The 18930-nt window shown below is 43.4% G+C and overlaps 1 protein-coding gene across 1 annotated transcript in view; it reads right to left on the reverse strand.

Moving 5' to 3' along the window:
* Positions 1-18930, reverse strand: part of LOC115466858 (dynein light chain Tctex-type 1) — an 80284-nt gene that overhangs the window by 6593 nt on the left and 54761 nt on the right. The window contains exon 4 of the mRNA XM_030198416.1: positions 6287-6364. Coding sequence (XP_030054276.1) covers positions 6287-6364 — 78 coding nt within the window. The remainder of the gene's footprint in view (positions 1-6286; positions 6365-18930) is intronic.

The following is an 18930-nucleotide window of genomic DNA, read 5'->3' on the forward strand; positions in this document are numbered from 1 at the left end:
GTACTACTTTCTTATATCTTCAGCAGAGTAGGTGATTTGGTGGATATATAAAGAAATCAGCACAGTTAGACAAAATTTAAATACATCCTTTGCTTGCCTTTTTGTTTATTTATTTATTTATTGCATTTAGTTCTTGATTATGTATATTTGTTTTTCCTCCCAATAATGTGGGCTAGACTGGAATACAATTTTTCTTGTTATTATCTAGTCATTCTTTTAGGCTAACTTGAAACTGGATTCAGTTTTCTTTTTTCTGTAAATTGAAATTACAAAAATAGTAATAATTAAAAAAAAAAAAACCAGAAACCAAAATGTCTTGGCTGCATAAGTCTTTGCACCCTTTGTCATGGCAAACTCATATTAGCTCTGGTTTCAACATTTGCCTTGACAAGGCCCATGGTAAGTTAAATGGAGCCCACATGTGTTCAATCACAGTAGCTGATCTGAAAATTCTCACTGAAGAATCAAGCCGTTTGTTATACACCGAATTTGAAGTAAGGGTCTAAACAATGCAAGCATGAAGCTGCTGAAAACGCCAACATAAAGCTATTCAAAGGTATATAACGCAGTGGGGAAAGACTAGGAAAATTTCAGCGTGCCTGAATATCCTTTAGGGCAGTATTTCCCGTCGGATTTTCAGAATATCTACAATGACTACGAATGAGATTGATTTACATTCACTGCTTCAATGCATGCAAATCTCTTTTATCATATTCATTGTGGATAGCCTGAAAACCTGACTGGCACTGGCAAGGGAAAACTCCAGGACAGACTTGGGAAACACTGCTTTAGGGCATTTATCAGACCTGTTATCAGACCCATCATTTAAAACAGAAACAGTTTGGAAGCACCGATGAAAGAAACCAAGAGGTCTCTGGATGAGACAGGAGAAAATGCTGAATGTTCAATAGTTTCAAGATTATTCCACAAACATGACCCTGTATGGAGGGTAGCAAGAAGGATGTCACTGTTAAAGAAAATATATATTACTGGGGATAAATATTTAAACTAGAAGAACAGATCCCAAAACTATATCACAAAAAACGTTCTTCCTTTAAAATATTTAATTTCTTTTATTACAATACATATATCACATAAAACCACTTATGCTGTGTAAGTTCCGGAACTTGCCCAGTCACACCCTTCACTTCACCACCCATTCACATAAACCTTGTGTGGGCACATTTCTATATATCCATAATCTGTGTACATGCTCCCCAATTGTTGTTTCCTCAATTTCAAATCTTCCACTTGTGTCTTAGATATCGTCCTTAAAGGTTCAAATTATAGTCCTTTTAAATCATAAAAATCTTCTAAATCGCATCAAGCAGGAGCACAGTGTTCACAACAAAGTCTCTCCAGCACTCTTCTTGGAGTAGTGTTAGTTCAGCAGAGTGAATCAGTGCAGTGTGTCAAGGGCTTCCTGGAATTTACATACTGTTTCCAGACTTTAAGCACCTTCTAACTCTTCACACCTTCTCTCTTTTGTTCCTCGATGCGAGACCGCATTTCGAACACTCCTTCTTCAGGAGGAACATTTCCCTTAGGAATCATGAGTCCAGCACAGGACCCTCTGTGAGCGTCTCAGCAACTTAAATGTTTGTTGTGAACACTGTGCCCCTGCTTGATGTGATTTAGAAGATTTTTATGATTTAAAAGGACTATAATTTGAACCTTTAAGGACGATATCTAAGACACAAGTGGAAGATCTGAAATTGAGGAAACAACAATTGGGGAGCATTTACACAGATTATGGATATATAGAAATGTGCCCACACAAGGTTTATGTGAATGGGTGGTGAAGTGAAGGGTGTGACTGGGCAAGTTCCGGAACTTACACAGCATAAGTGGTTTTATGTGATATATGTATTGTAATAAAAGAAATTAAATATTTTAAAGGAAGAACGTTTTTTGTGATACTGTTAAAGAAAAGCCATATGATATGCCTCATAGTGTCTGCAAAGAAACAGTTAAGGAACACAGCAACATGTAGTCTCAATGAAAACAGATGTGTGGCAAAAAACACAGCACATCACCCTGCCATCACTACCCCAAGGATAAAGCATGGCGGCAACAATATGTTGTGGGCATGTTCTACAGCAGCAGGGACAGGGAGGCCTGTGAAATGTGAGGAAAAATGGGTGATGCAAACAACAGGTAGATCCTGGAGGAAAACCTGCACCTCTCTGCAACTTCATGATTCTAACCACAAAACAAATAAAACAATGGAATGGATCAGTAAGAATGTGAAACTCCTTGAGTGTCTCAAAGTCCAGAGCTAAATCCAACAGAAAATCCATGGCATGGCAAAACTTAAAGACGGAAGTCCACAGAGAATTGCCAGCTGAGAGGGCTGAACTTGGGATCCAAAGTAGTGAACTGGATTGGAACTGGTTGACTGACAGGCAGCAGAGGGTGGTGGAATCCGCTCAGATGAAAGGAAGGCGAGCAGTGGAGTGAGTGCTAAGGGGTCGATTCTGTTTAATATATTTGTGAAGGGTTAAAAGGAAAAGTTTGCCATTTGCAGATGAAATGAAGATAGCCAACAGAATACATACTCCGGAAGGAGCAGAAACCATGAGAAGAGATCTCAAAAAATAAGAAGAATGGTAAAAGGTCTGGCAGTTAAAATTTAATTCCTACAAAACCAGGAGAAACCCCATATGTATACTAGTGCTCCCACATTATTAACCCCTAAACAAAGCACATGAATAAACATATATAATATTCATTCCGTACCATACAATTAAACCTCCCACACCAATTAAACAATAATACAAAATAATATATAGCGTAGCAAGACCAAGCAGAAGGTCTAAAGATGTTTATTATTCAAAATGAATTCCACCTGACAAATACAAAACTAAGTACATACAAAGATGTTAAACTGTAATCATCTAATGAAATGGAGTGATATAACAAGCACAATCCTGCATATGTATATAGAAAGTCCGCATGTAAATGTCCATAATACACAGTCATCGATTTTGAAATTCTTCTCACATGCATGCACAATCCATGGGGACTTAACCCTCCGATGTATACATCTGATGATGTTTGACCTGGATGAAAGAGTTTGGGTCCGTTAAAGACAAATGTCAGTATTTATACGGATTTCACCATGGTAATCTGGAGGCAAAACTAATGATGAACCTATAACATCGGAGGGTTTATTCATGTGCTTTGTTTAAGAGTTAAAATTTAATGCCACAAAGTGCAGACTGATGCACTTGGGGTGCAGAAAACCAAAAGAGATGTACTAGATAGAAGGGGAGAGATTGGTAAGCTCCACTTAGGAGGGGGACCTTTGGGTGATGGTGTCCGAGGATCTCAAGGCGAGGAAACAATGCAACAAGGCGGTGGTCGCGGCCAGAAGGATGCTAGGCTGCATAGAGAAGGGTACAACCAGCAGAAGAAAGGAGGTGTTGATGCCTCTGTACAAGTCATTGGTGAGACCCCACCTGGAGTATTGTATTCAGTTTTGGAGGCTGTATCTTGCTAAGGATGTAAAAAGACTTGAAGCGGTTCAAAGAAAAGTGACAAAAATGGTATGGGGTTTGCGTAGCAAGCTGTACGAGGAAAGACGATGACCTGAACATGTATACCCTGGAGGAAAGGAGAAACAGGGGTGATATGATACAGATGTTCAAATATTTGATAGGTATTAATCTGCATACAAACCTTTTCCAGAGATGGTAGAACTAAAGGACATGAATTGAGGTTGAAGGGGGGGCCAACTCAGAAATAATGTCAGGAAGTATTTTTTCACGGAGAGGGTGGTAGATACCTGGAATGCCTTCCCACAGCAGGTGGTGGAGATGAAGGTGGTGGAGATGAAAATGGTAATGGAATTCAATGGATTCGGTCAATGGACACTCAGTTCTACATCTATACAGATGATGTGCAACTACTTATACCCATTGAACCTGACTTACCTACAGCCTTGAATAAACTGATTACCTGTCTAACATCAATTCAAGAATGGGCTAAACACAACAAACTCTGCCTGAGCCCAAGTAAAACTGAGCTTCTCTGGGTCACTAACACAAGTGGATACATACCTGACATCAAAATCCCTTTTGGGAAGTATGAACTCCCCCTCAAATCACAAGTGAGGAACCTTGGAATACAGTTAGATTCAACACTTACACTGATTCCCCAAATCCAAGCAACTTTCAAGAGCTGCTTCTACTATTTGCGACAGCTATGCTGCCTCTCTCCTTACATCGATAAGGTAAATCTTATCCCAATTGTACATGCAATGATATCATCAAGACTGGATTACTGCAATGCACTACACAATGGTCTTACTACAAAGGGCCTGCACCAGCTCCAGTTGATTCAGAATGCAGCAGCAAGACTCATAGAAGGTTGCAAGCGACGTGACCACATCACACCATTTTTGCAAAAACTTCATTTGCTACCAGTACAATACAGGGCTAAATTTAAAACTCTATGTCTGATCTTCAAGGCCCTGAAAGGAAATGGCCCTGAGTACCTGAAAAATAGGATGTTCCTCCACACACCGCCAAGGACACTAAGATCCTCCCAAGGACTTTCACTAACCACACCCTCTCCAAAAGACATTACACAATGTGATACCCGCAAGCGAGCCTTCTCCGGAGTAGCCCCCACACTCTGGAATGCACTGCCTGAAAGGCTGCGCTTAACACAAGACTATCTCTACTTCAGGAAGCAGATGAAAGCTTGGCTCTTCAACAAGGCCTTTACTGGAAGAAGTAACTAACTCGTTAGTCTCACTCACACACACAAGGAGTACTCAGGCTGCATATACTGCAGCAGGACATGCTTATCCACTCCTACCCTTGCTGAGATAACATTTAACTATTTCTCTGACCTCATGTGCAACTTTCTTTTAATCACCTTACTTTCTAACTCTTCCTACTTTCTTACCCTTCTATATGTAACATCTTTGCTTTACCCTTCGCTATCACTTATAATGTTCTATTACGCATTGTGTTGACATTGTAATTAGTATACCATGCCATACTTTTGTATTATTTTTGAATATTTTTACTGCTGTAATTGTCTATTGCTCTTATTTGATCTATTCTTACTGTACACCGCCTTGAGTGAATTCCTTCAAAAAGGCAGTAAATAAATCCTAATTAATAAATAAATAATAAAAATGCATGGGATAAACACAAAGGAATCCTGTTTAGAAGGAATGGATCCAAAGAAGCATAGTGGAAATTAGGTGGCAACACCAGTAATTGAGAAGCAAAGCCAGTGCTGGGCAGACTTCTATGGTCTGTGCCCTGATCATGGCTGAATAGATGATGGGTTGGAGCTTTTCAGGGGCTTCGATGACAACTTCAGAAGTTTTAGAACAAGGACTGTGCCAGGCAGACTTCTACGGTCTATAACCCTGAAAATGGCAAGGGCAAATCAAGATCAGGTGTATCACATCATACCCTATGTAATGAGTTTATCTTGTTGGGCAGATTGGATGGACCGTACAGGTCTCTATCTGCCGTCATCTACTATGTTAGTATGTTACTAAGTAACTTGTAAGAGCTTGACGTATTCTACTAAAAAGAGTGGGCAAAAACTGCAACATCTCACTGTGCAAAATTGATAAGACACTTCTCCTAACCTTTGAGGCACTGCTCCCACCGCGCATGGCTGTTATTGCTGCAAAGGGGGCTTTCCATCAAATACTGAGTAAAGGCGGTGAAGACTTATGCAATCAAGCCTTCTTGGTTTCTTTTTCTTAATTATGTATATCTCTATACTTGTTCTTTCATTTTGAAAGTATAGAGCATAGTGAGTAGACCAGTTAAAAAAAAACCAAACATAAACCCCCCACCCACCTCAATGCATTTTGAATTGAATACTTTACAAAACAGACATACAAGAGTGTGAAGGCTTTTGCAAGGCATACACACATTGCACTGTATATATACCCCCTCCCCCAACCATGCATATTGGCTGAGGATATCTTTAAGAGCTAACCAACTGGATGTCGTTGAAGACAGGTTTGGGACCACCCATTCCAATATATCATCACAGCAATCTGCGCTACTCATCTCAGTGTTAAGACTGGACTCTAAGCATTGTAAAATGCCAATTCGTCAGGTCCACAGTTGGAAAAATTATGCTAAAAAAATTCACTGTCTGAATGGCAGCAAGGTCAGTACACACTCAAGTTCCAATACAATTAATTTTGACAAACAAAAAAACAAAATTCTACAGATTCTTATATGTAGTTCTTAAAATATGATACATTATATTGTTAAGGAATTAAATGAGGCTAATAATATACCATCAGTAGCATTGTCCCAGAAGCATGAACTTGCTGTGTGTAGCCCAGCACCATTCTTTTGCATGATGACACACGTAACTGTTAATACAAAGAAATAAAAGAATAAAGTTAGCCTAATTACTTCAATAACAATGAATGGGTATATGTGTATGTATATATATATATATATATATATATATATATATATACATACACACACACACATTCATTTATTTTTTGTTACATTTGTACCCCGCGCTTTCCCACTCATGGCAGGCTCAATGCGGCTTACATGGGGCAATGGAGGGTTAAGTGACTTGCCCAGAGTCACAGGAGCTGCTTGTGCCTGAAGTGGGAATCGAACTCAGTTCCTCAGGACCAAAGTCCACCACCCTAACCACTAGGCCACTCCTCCACTCTCTTTAGATTTTGCTCACACCTTTTTTCAGTAGTAGCTCAAGGTGAATTACATTCAGGTACTCTGGATATTTCTCTGTCCCAGGAGGGCTCACAATCTAAGTTTGTACCTGAGGCAATGAAGGGTTAAGTGACTTGCCCAAGATCACAAGGAGTAACAGTGGGATTTGAACCCGGCCACCTCTGGATTGCAAGACCGGTGCTCTAACCACTAGGTCACTCCTCTACTGTTGGGCCTCTATCGGCAAACCAGACTGACATATTTAAAGCTTAATCATCCTTATCTTTAGGGCCCATTTTGCCTTAACAGAAAAGCAAACCAAAAGCACACGTTTCCTGCTTTTTTTTTTTTTTTGGCCCTTTCCTATTATGTTGCTAGAGTTCCTTTTTGAGTAATATTTCATTTTTTAAATTATTATTATTATTGCAAACTGCTGTGTCCTGAAGTTACATGGTATAGTAAACTGTAATACACCATTTTAATAAACCATAAACTAGGGCAATTCAAAAGCAATTTTGAAAAATTCTTGCTGTCATCAGTGAAAATAAAGGCTACCTGCCGAAAGATCTACGCGCTCAGACTTTTAAGTTAAATAATTGCCAGCTCTAAGCCCCAAACTTTTAGCCACCATAAAAGGGGCAGGGCTAGAGGCAAAATTTAGGTAGCACAGATATTCATCACTAGGCATTTAACTTGTGTGATTAAATCAGATCCAAGTTCTGAACACAGATTGGCTGCTTCACTGGGTAAATAATGAATACTTTTAAGAGACAAGGATTTGGAGGCAAAACCATCTCCTCCTCTGAGTTCAGCTTGAGGAAGTGGAAGATACTGGACGCCTGGGGTGCTAACAGCTCCTTCATGTACATTCTTTTCTGAAGCACTGGAGGCAGGTACAGAGTGAAGAGGCTGCCAAATGGACCCTCCTGGCACAGGCTTTACTTTTTTTTTTTTTTAAATCATGAAAAGAGGAAATGATCCCAGAGTACTACTGCATTAGGAGGCCATATTTATGTTAATCTTAGGCATCTTTAAATATTTAAGAACCTATACTCAACCTGATTTTTCAGGTGCCCTAAACTGACTGAATAAATGTGTCCTAATAAAGTCACCTAAAATCGGCCACTCAAAACATTTTCAATATCAGGCTCATTTATCCAATAGACATATGGATAATTTACAAATACATATATAAATGATTCAAAGGCATCAGAGAAAGTCAGAACAAACATTAGAAAAATGTTACCTAGGTTGGTCAAGGGATCACTGAACTGAAATATGGGAAAACACTAAGGAAGTTTCAACATTCACCTCTCACTTAGATAATACAACATAAAATTCTTTTCAGGATGTATCTCACCCCAGGCAGGCTACATGGGATAACAAGGCAATATCTGATAGTGTGGTGTGGTCAAAAAGCTAAGTTGCTTACCTACAGCAGGTGTTCTCCAAGGACAGCAAGCATATATTCTCAGATGTGGGCGAGATCATCCATGGACACCAGTGTGGACCCTGCCAAATGCATGGTCACTTTAAATCTTTGAGGCAGTGTCCACACCACGCATGCGCAGGAGACTTCCAGCCTGATGCTTGAGCACGGGGCCACCAGTACAGTGGGAGGGATGTGAAAATATATGCCTATGTCCTCGAAGAGCACCTGCTATAGTTAAGTAACTTAGTTTTCTCTGAGGACAAGCAAGCATAATGTTCTCACATGTGGGACCTACTAGCTGCTAGGCTCACAATATAAATGAATTTTTGGATACTAAGTAGTTAGTGAGCCTGGTGGAAAAAGAAAGGGCCAGAGGCCGGAGTTCACTTTTAAGCAGTAAAAGGATTCTGCAGGACTGTTTGTCCAAACCGACTATCCCGCCTAGAATGCTGCTCCAAACAGTAGTGAGCAGTGAAGGTATGGACAAAAGACCATGTTGCTGCCTTGCAAATTTCTTCAATGGAGGCACAGTGGAAATGGGCCACTGAAGCCATCATTGCTCTTACATCGTGAGTAGTGACCCAGCCATGGTCAGCCCAGCCTGAGCATACGTGTGAGAGATACAGTCATCCAGCCAAGTGGAGATAGTACATTTGGTGATGGGAATCCCTAATTTGTTAGAGTCAAAGGACACGAAAAGCGGGGAGGACTTCCTATGAGGTAAAGAAGAGAGGAAGTACAATGGACTAATTCAGGTGGAACTCCAATACCACTTTAGGGAGGAATTTGGGGTGGGTTCAGAATACAACCCTGATGTGGTAGAATCTGGTGTAAGGTGGGTCTGCCACACGGGCTTGAAGCTTGCCGACTCTTTTGGCAGAAATAAGAGCTCTTAAGAACATTACCTTGTATGTGAGGAACTTCACAGAACAGAAATGAAGTGGTTCAAATGGAGGTTTCATGGGAGCAGTTAGGATGATATAGAGATCCCACTCCACCGGAGACGATTTGAAGTTTGGTATGAAATAAACCTTTCATGAATCTATCAAGGGATGAAAGTAAACTGGCTTATTATCAGCGCTAATGGCACCCAATTGTACTCTGAGTTAGTCTGGAGGCCACCTAGCAGGATTGAGTGCTCTGGCTGTACATCAGATAGAAAATCTTTCCCCTTTAAATGGTAATATTTTGGTGTAGGTGGTTTCCTACAGGCTAGGAGTATTCTAGGGACTCTGTCTGGAAGGTTTAAAGAACATAAATCTATGTAATCAGGAACCAAGCCGTCAGGGCTAGAAAACGAGGGTCTGGATGGAGGAGAGACCCCTCATTCTGTGTGAAGGTTGGAAAAGGATATAGCCTCAGTGGTTATCTGGATGATAACTCTAGGAGAAGAGGGAACCAGATTTGATGCAGCCAGTTGGGAGCAATTAGAATGATGTTCCCTTGGTCCCGACATAGTTTGAGAAAAGTGTAGAGAAGGTCCATTCCCCAATGTAGCAAGAAGGCATCTGGAGTTATACGATTGGGAGCATATACCCTGAACAAAAGCAGGGAAGCTTGTTGTTCTGAGGAGAGCGAAGAGATCTATCACTGGGGTCCCCACTGCTGGAATATCTGATGAATTACAGGCATGCTGAGGGGCCATTGAGGCTGAAGGACTCTGTTCAATTTGTCTGCCACAGCATTCTGTTTTTCGGCTAGGTAAACAGATCTTGGAGAGAGGTTTTAAGAAGCTGCCCAAGTCCATTTCTGTAAGGCTTGCTGATCAAGATGATAAGAACATGTTCTCCCCTTGTTTGTTCAGGTAATACATAGCTACCTGGTCATACGTGGAAACAAGTATGACTTGCTTCCTAGGTCTTGGAAAATTCTGACAGCTTTCAAGACTGGTCACGGCACTAGGAGGTTGATATGATGTAGTTTCTCTCTCGTGGGGACCAAGAATCTTGTGTGTGGAGACCATCGAGGTGAGCTCCCCAACCAACCATGGAGACATCCATGGTAAGGATCTTGTGATGTGGAGGGGTCTGAAACAGAAGACCCTGTGTGAGATTGTGGAATACCATCAACCACTGCAGAGAGTGGCACAGCTGTGGAGTTACTCAAATAGAAGCACAGCTGTGGAGTTACTCAAATAGAAGCTGACAGTAATCTCATTGCTTGGGACCACTGACAGGAGAACATCCACAGAGGAATTCTGAAATGGAGTCATGCCAATAGTGTTACACAGACTGTCTAAGCCATGTGACCAAGTAGGCGGAACATCTGACAAGCAGTTACTCTGGTGGATCTGAACACCTGAGTGGCAAGATGCAGTATGTTATTTGCTCTTGGTTAAGGAAGGAAGGCTTGGATTTGAGTAGTGTCAAGGAGAGCCCCTATGAACTCTAAAGTCTTGACTGGTGGAAGATAAGTACATAAATTTCCATAACTGTAAGGTAGAGTTGTTCTACAGAAAACCTTCAGTGCCCGTGTGGTGGATATATGGCCAGGGCCCTTTTGCAGCAGACCCAGTAGCTGTTTGCCTCGCCAGATAAAGTGTGGTTGGCATCCATCACTGCTGCCTCTGGACAGATTCCTGAGAGTGAAATCCAGGCCAAGGCTCAACCTTAAGGGCTCAGAAGAAAAAACCTGTTACACCAGTTCATGCTGCACGATCTGCTGCAGGCAGAGAAATACCGAGATGCTAATTTGGCAACAGTTGTTCTTTGTGGATTACATACTCCGTGCATTTCCTTTTCTCAATTACAGAAAATGCTCATGTCAGCAATGCAACTTTGTATATCTGTAAAGACTATTTCTCAGGAGACTTCTGGTGGAGCCTTCGACCAAGATGGCCACAGATTGTTAGGCTCTGGGGCTCTCCCCTCCAGGATTCGTCTCCTACTCCCCCCTACCTTACCCCGGTGGTCAGCACTGCAGCTAGAACCAATGGAATGTCACACTGAAGTTCAGTTACACTGACCTGAGGCTGTTTGGGCTGCTGATCAGGAGAAAAGACGGATGGCACTCATTAGATCTGGCTTGAAAAGGCAAGGAGATTAGCAGCCTAGGGTGGTCATATTGCGCCTGTAGATTTTTGCACCTAAGACTGTGATTCTGCAGTCCCTCAGCGCTGGTAAGCAGTTGGAATATAATGGATGGAGAATCCTATGTTATCAAGACTATTCTCCAAAGGTATCTGCTCAGAGGCAGGAGTTTGTCCCTAGACTGTTTCAACAGAAGGTGGAGTATGAACTTCTCTATCCAGCTAAACTCTGAATGATGGACCAGGGACAACCCAAGATTTTTACCAAGATACAGGAGGCTAAGGCCTCTGTAGACAGTATATTGTCACCGCTGGAGAACCCTAGTCCTGCTTGTTTCTGTGGAGGGCAATAAGAGGAAGACTGTCCGAGATATTCATTGAGACCTTGGGCCATGGTCTGCTGAAGCCCCATTTAATACAGCTTCATTACTGTTAATTTTTACTGTTTTTTTTCTTTTCTTTGTGGTTGTTGGTGCTGGATGCCGAGGGGAAGGGGGGCTATACTCCATTGGATTATATTTCCTATTGGGTACTAGGGACTGGATTAAAAAGAGGGGGAAGTGAGTTGAGGGGGACTGCTAATGGTTAAGTTCGAGAGGTGGAGGAGGGAAGGGGAGTGGTTAGTTTGGATGGAACTCTTATTTTCCAATCCCAGGCAGGTTTCTACTCCAAGGAACAGGTCATTAGCAATGGGTTTACGTATACCTTATGTGACTTTACTTCTGTGTTATGGTTGAAGGGTGGTGATGGGCTGGGACGCCTCCCTCTCAAAGAAGTATGTGTTCAATTTGGTTGGTCCTTGAGCATTCTAGGGATTACATGACTATTAAGATTGCTTCTTGGAATACAGGAGGAGTGTCCTTCCCAATCAAGCATAGTAAAATTCTTAAAACCTTGCACAGAAAACAGACAGCAATTGCGATGCTGCAAGAAAAACATTTAGATGATATCTATCGTGCTAAATTCATAAAATGGTGGGTGGGAAACTATGTGGCTTCCCCTGCTAATAAGAAAAAGGCTGGGTGTTGTAGGGGTATTTCCCTGTGATCTAGCCTATGCTGGTCTGGGCCTATACAAGCCTATGACATCTTGGTATAATAAGATGGCTGCTGCAACATCTCTGTGTCAGCAAGATCCAGCTTCAACTTGTGGAAAATCACTGACAGGCTTGCTAAAGCCAAGGACAGTCTGTGTTCTAAACACCCCCTTCTATCACCCTGAGAACGGAGTAGGGAGGCAGACATGGCTCCAGAAGTTACCATTCTCCAAGGTCACAAAACAAAGAACTCTTCTTGCCCATGTACTGAACTGGACATGATCATGATTGGTTTCTACCGTCACCTGACCGAGAGGGACGGGGAAAGCGGGAACAGAAGTGAGTCGGAGACCCTTGGAAGAGAGGCAACTGGTAAGAGGACCTGAGAGATCCAGCAAGGCTCGGGGGGGAGCCAGAGACTTTGTATGATACTAACATCGTGACCTGCATCCTGGTGCAAATACCTGTGGCAGAGATATTGGCTCTGATAACCAAAGGAGTGACGGGAACCTACGTGGGCTAATAAAGACCTGCACTACCTAAGACACCGACAGCTAAAATAGCGTCTGGGGAGATTCTGCTCCGGTCTTATCTGAAGCCGTCATCACGACAGCGTGGTAAGATCACAGTGATATATTTCCTGGTCTGGGGTTAGGCAGTGGTTTTATCTAAGTACGACTGGTTTATGTCAGCTCTTGGTCAGAGAAAGCAGCTAATGTGTATTTTGCATAAGATGTGATAAGTTTCATAAGGATTATTAGGTTATCATTTGTACTGTTCTAATCATTACTGTACTTAGTCTCAGGATAATCAGAGTGTAGTTTAGACAATATATTTTCGGTAGTGCTCATATCAGTAAGGGATATTTTTATTGCATAAGCTAGCGCAGAGTATTTCTATTTTCTTATCCATAATAAAGCTAATATATATATCTATCAGCTGTGTCTTTCTTTTTCACTCTACACACCAAAACACCTGGAGAGGTGCCAGAAGCAAGATTCCTGTATCTCACCCTAGACAGAGCTAGTGAGTCTGTTAGGCAGACTTATGCATCAGGGAATCTTGGTATAAGTAATCTGTGGGTACTTGTTGCCCTAGGTATTATTTATCTCACCCTACAAATGGGGGCTCGTGGCGGGATCTCAAAGAGCTGAGGAAAGAATCCGTTTGTTTTTTTTTCTGTAGAAAGAAAGAAATCCTAGCTGTATAGTTCTGAACTTTAAATTTCTCTCTCTGTGTGTGCACTGGAAAGTGTCTGTGAAGCGTGCTATAGACACTGGTAGTCGTAAATCTGCTGCTTCTGCCAGCTTTACGACCTAGCAGTGAGATAAGGTTTTTTTTTCAGTACTAGTTGTGTTACTTGCTAGCAGCTTTCAGTTCTTCAGTATGACGTCACCTAGCAATATGCTCTCCGCGCTAGAAGTCACTGTTTTTGAAGTTTTAATTAGTGCAAGACAGTCTAATAAGGCAGTACCGGAGTATTCTATAAACTCTCTGTTGAAATTGTTTAGGAAAAACTCGCCTGAAAGTCACAAGGCATATGATTTTGTATTGCATTCAGTGTTGAAGGTTAAAAATAGATTGACCGTGGCAGCACTAGTGGAGCTCGGCTGTACCCTACTAGCTAAGAACGAAAGTGCAGCTTGTAGTACCTTTGACCTCCAAACTGAACTCCAACAACTGCGTGATGAAGTTAATGCTCTGAAAACAGAACGATTGGATTTACAATTGAGGTTAGAGAGCATCACTTCTCAGGCAACGGCTGGAGGAGGGGAGGGTGCTGCAGGTCCACAGGGAAATGTTCCATGTTCCGCTTGTGCAGTGTTGAAAGAAAAGTGTGCCGCCCTAGAGAAAGATAAAGAGCATTGGGAACTGACTGCCCAGTCCTTGGAGAAGGATATGAGGCAGAAAAACGATTCCCTTGCTTCTAAATCTTATCAATTGGAGGAGATGATGCAGACTTTAAGTTTGCGAAAGAAAGAAGCTGATCACTTTCACTCCCGGCAAGAGCAAGTGAGAGAAACATATGAGGATAGGATTACGGCCTTGAGTAGGGAGTTGAAACAGGAAAAAGGGAGTGTCAGCTCTGCCCGGCAGGCTTGGCACAAGGCAGAAGAAGGACGGGTGGAGTTATGGGAGAAGAATAATATGCTTTCACTACAGTTGTCACAGGCTCGGCAGGACAGAGAGATGTGTGTAAAGGCATTAACCCAGTATAGGACAGAACTAGATACGGTCCAGCAGGAGGTATATGACTCTATGGAAGAGGCTACTGCTACACCCATGGAATCACAGAATAGTCCTATGCTAGAACAGTTCAAACTGCCTGAATGGTCCCCGAGAAATGAAGGAGAGCTGGAGTCTAAGCCTTGTCAGTTGACAGCCCCACCCCGGTACAGTAGCCTAGTTCCTGAGACCTTAGACAGCATGCAGGAGCCTAGGCTCCGCCCAGTGAGGCCACAGAACACTGTGCAAATTGATGATGTTAACAGGACAGTTGCACCTAGGCCCCACCCAGGAAGGTCACAGCTTATTGTGACACCTGAGGAGGGCACCGGTACAATTGGGCCTATGCTCCGCCCAGGAAGGGCGCAGCTCACGGCACCTCTTGATGACATCAGCAGCACCACAGCACCACTGTTTACGTCCCCTACTGGAGAGCAGCGGAACTCCACTCAGACACACAAAGTCATTCCTTTATCTAGGGACCAGTATTCACAAGTAATGAAAACACTTCGGGCGATGATTACACCTTTTAAAGAGTCTTCTGAGGTGACAATCTACGCACATCTGGATAGCGTGCATGACCTTTTCAATTTCTTACAGGTTCAGGCCGACTCAGATAAAAGAGCTTTACTGCAGTGGACGTTTGCGACTGAGTGCCAAACATATTTAAAGGCAATTTTGGCTGAGAGTAATGATCTCTCCACCGTGGAACAAGCGTTGAAAAAGCGGTATGGACTGTTTGCGGACCCCACCGAGGCCAAAAGGGCAGCATATAATATGCGCTGCGGGCCAAATGAGAGTCCACATGAATGGTCCTATCGCCTGAGGCGCACATTTTTCGATGGGGGGGCGGACCCAGAGGCCAAAGAGCTTGAGTTTGGGGAATTTAGGAATCTTTTTGTGAAAGGTCTGCCCAATCAAGTGAAAATGTCTCTAGCAGGAAAGAAAAGTGAACCTTTTTCCCTTCTGCTAAAGCGGGCGGAGGAGCTTTTTGATATGTGTCGCGAGCAGCCTGATGCGGCGACCACCCAAGTAGTTCCTAAGAATCGCAGCAAAGTGGCTCCACCTAGTGTTTGTGCTGTTACATCCACGCTTTCTCTGGAAAACAAGATGTCAAGTCCTTCTATACCCGCCCGGGTTGGCAATACCCAATCTTACCAGCAAAGGGCACCACGCCTCCGACTGCGCCGGAGGGCCAACAACAGGACCCGAAAAGGAAGCGTTTTAACAAGAGACAGTGGGCAGCGGAAAAGATCCAGACCCAACAAGCACAGATTGAGCAACTGATGGCGCAACTTCAACGAACAAATCCTGCAGCCGCACCCCACCCATCCTCGTCACCGAACAAAGGAGGCAACTTTCAGAAGCCCAAAGAGAAATCTTCCGGGCCAATTACAGGGCCTAGGCCGAGTGTCAAGTCCGTTGAATTACTGGAAGATCCAGTTTCTTGCGAGGAAGACCTGGCATGACTAGACTCGGACCCTCCTTCACCAACCATCATGTCCACAGTTCAGGTGAATGCTTTGTCGTCCAACAGTGAGGAGTCCTCCGTGACCGATGCTGATGCCCAGCCCTCTAACCCGAAAGGGCCTCTCTTACAGGACTCGAATGAGGAAAACAGGTATTTTCTTGGTAAACTTATTCCTAAGGGTACAGATATACCTTAGCTCTGTTGATTCAACAGAAATTTTCCTGTCAGGGTCTACTGGATACCGCCTCAGAGGTGACGTTGATCACCCAGGGCATGTTTCAGAAACTTGAGGCTTTTCTGGGGGGAGGTGGGGAGGCGCTGCGTGTCACCCCGTGTGACTTGTCACTGGTGGCCTATGGCAATCAAAGCATCGGTACTGTGGGACGGGTTTGGCTTTCCTTGCAGTTCGGCGAGTTGTTTGTCAAACACCCTGCTATCATTACTACTGGTGCTGGTGAAGAATTCTTAATTGGGAACGATCTTCTGAAGAGATTGCAGACTGATCTGGATTATCGCCATGAAGTCATCTGGGCCCAAGTCGCAAGTCCCCTCCCATATGGGAAAGTAAAGCATATGAGCAGAGTCAGTGGTTCCAGCTCCGTGGGGCTTAGGGATTCCCCAATTCTAATGAATTTCCGGAAGTCAGAAGACCCTCACACCTGGGAGCTCCAGTTGTGTGGTGCACCAGGGGGGTATGAACAGCGTGGTGAAGTTATCAGCGTCCAAACGGACCGGATAGCTGACATTGTTCTCCAGGATGACAATTTGGAAATTGTTTTGACTGACTCGACTCATACCGGTGACTCCCCAGATGCTGCTGCCGAGATAGCCCACGAGGCCTCTGTTTCCACTTCCAGTCCAGACTCACCGCATCCTCGCAAGTTGATGGACATTCAACAGAAGGATGATGCTTACACCATTCCTGTCCAGATAGCTGACATCCAAACACTCCAGTCCACGTTGCTGTTGCCTAGTGACGTTTCCTTCATCAGTGACACTCTGTTTTATTGTCTTCGCAAGTCTGTGCAACTTCACTTCAGTAAGTGTTCGCCCACTTCTGTGCAGGTACCTGGACAAGGTGCCAAGACGCTCGTGGGACTGTGTAGCCTTCCTTTGACTGTGGGACAGAAGTCGTTCACCCACCACTTCTCTGTTGTGAGAGGCCTACCACAGCCCTTATATCTGGGCTCCGATTGCCTTGTGCGACTGGGAGTTTATGTGGATCTGGTGAACCTGGTCTTGTGGAGTAGACTTGATGGCAGCCCAGTGGAATCTGAAGTAACGCCTGTTAGCTTGAAGTCTGGACAGACCATACCCCAGGTCTGTGAAGTAGTCTGTGATACAAATGTGACCATTCCAGCTAGAGTGAGGGACTTTTCCATCAAGCTCCGTCTTGCCGAGGGACAGCGTCTGTTGGACAAAGTGGTGTTCTTCAACCCTCATGCTCATTTTCGTGACCTAGGGCTGTCCACCGGTGTTCTGCCATGGTTAGAGGTAATTGGTGAGACTTTTCACCTGTTAGTCACCAATCCACAGTTTGATGAAGTGGAAGTGTCTGCAGGAGACCCTTTTGGATTTCTAGTGGGAGACTCTTTTCCTGATGTCGAGGTAAGTTTGCCCATTGTTGGCAGGCTGCCTTCCTCTTGGAACACCTGCCAGGGGGGGGAGACACCTGAATGTCTGTTCACCTCTCCCAGAGGCCTCATCTCGCTGGAGTTTGTTTGGCCATATGATGCAACGGGTTCGCAAGTGCAGATGGAAGACGACTACTTGATTTTGTCCAGAAAGATGTCTTTACCCCAGAAGTCTAGAGTGGTGAATGCGGTTGAAACTTCATCTCTGCAGGAGGACATTGAAGAGCAGGTGGAAATTCCAACCAACCAGCCTTTCTCAGAGTTTGACGCTATGGTGAAAGACCAAGTGGAAAGAGCTAATCGGACCATCATCACCATTCTGAAGAAGTACGTGTCATCCTCAGGTAAGGATTGGAACATGAAGTTACCATTGGTCCTCATGGCCATACGTGCCACACCCCATCGGTCTACAGGAGTGTCACCTTTTGAGATGATGACAGGTAGGGAAATGATGTTACCAATTCATTTGCTTTACAGGACTAATGATGTGAACTTGTCCAGTGCTACTTCCTCTCATGAGTATGTCACCCATTTGCATCAACATTTGCAAAGTGCCTTTGCCTTTGCCCAGAAGAACTTGGAAAGTAGCGCTAGAGGTAGAAAAGCCTACTATGATCAAGGGACTACCTCCAAAGAGTACCAAATTGGCGACAAGGTATTCTATTTCAATTTTGCCAGAAATAAGGTTAAAGAAAAGAAGTTTCTACCCAGTTGGCATGGTCCTTTCCCTATAGTGGAAAAAGCTTCACCTGTGGCTTACCAAATTCGCCTCAGGAAAAATTCTCAAGGTGAAGATAACCTTAAATGGGTCCACATCAATCAGTTGAGACCATGTCATCCAAGTCATTTGGTTCCAGATACATGCATTGTTGAAATGACACAAACTAACCATGAAGCAGAATAGCTTCGTCTTCTTTTGTTTTTCAGCTACAAAGAAAAAACAAAAACCTTGAAGATCCGGTGCAGTTGCCAAACAGATTGATCCTGTTCCTGTTCCTGATGTCGTTCTACAAGATGTTCCTGACGCCCTGCTTCCTAATCCATTGGTGGTTTTCAACATCCCTTCCCCTTGTTCCTCATGATTTCCATTGTTTAGTCATGACTGTTGGAGTTTTTCTTTGGCCAAGAATCATTCTTCTTGTTGGGGGGGAATTTGTTTGGTTTTATTTTTATTTCAACCGATCCAGTGTTCCTGACAGTGAAGTTTTGGATGTGTGTTTGTTTGTTTTTGGGACATTTCATTGACTTTCTTTTTGAACTGTGTCCAATGCTTATGTTTGAAGACTTTCTTCATCATCACCATTACGTGGACCATTTTGTTCCTGTTTGATGTCTTCTTGATGTGAGAAGTTGTCCATTCACACCTCATTATTCATCACGGTCCACCCTATTGACTATGGTTTGGACATTATGTCGTTTT

This window comes from Microcaecilia unicolor, chromosome 3, assembly GCF_901765095.1.
Source record: "Microcaecilia unicolor chromosome 3, aMicUni1.1, whole genome shotgun sequence".
Taxonomy (NCBI): Eukaryota; Metazoa; Chordata; class Amphibia; order Gymnophiona; family Siphonopidae; genus Microcaecilia; species Microcaecilia unicolor.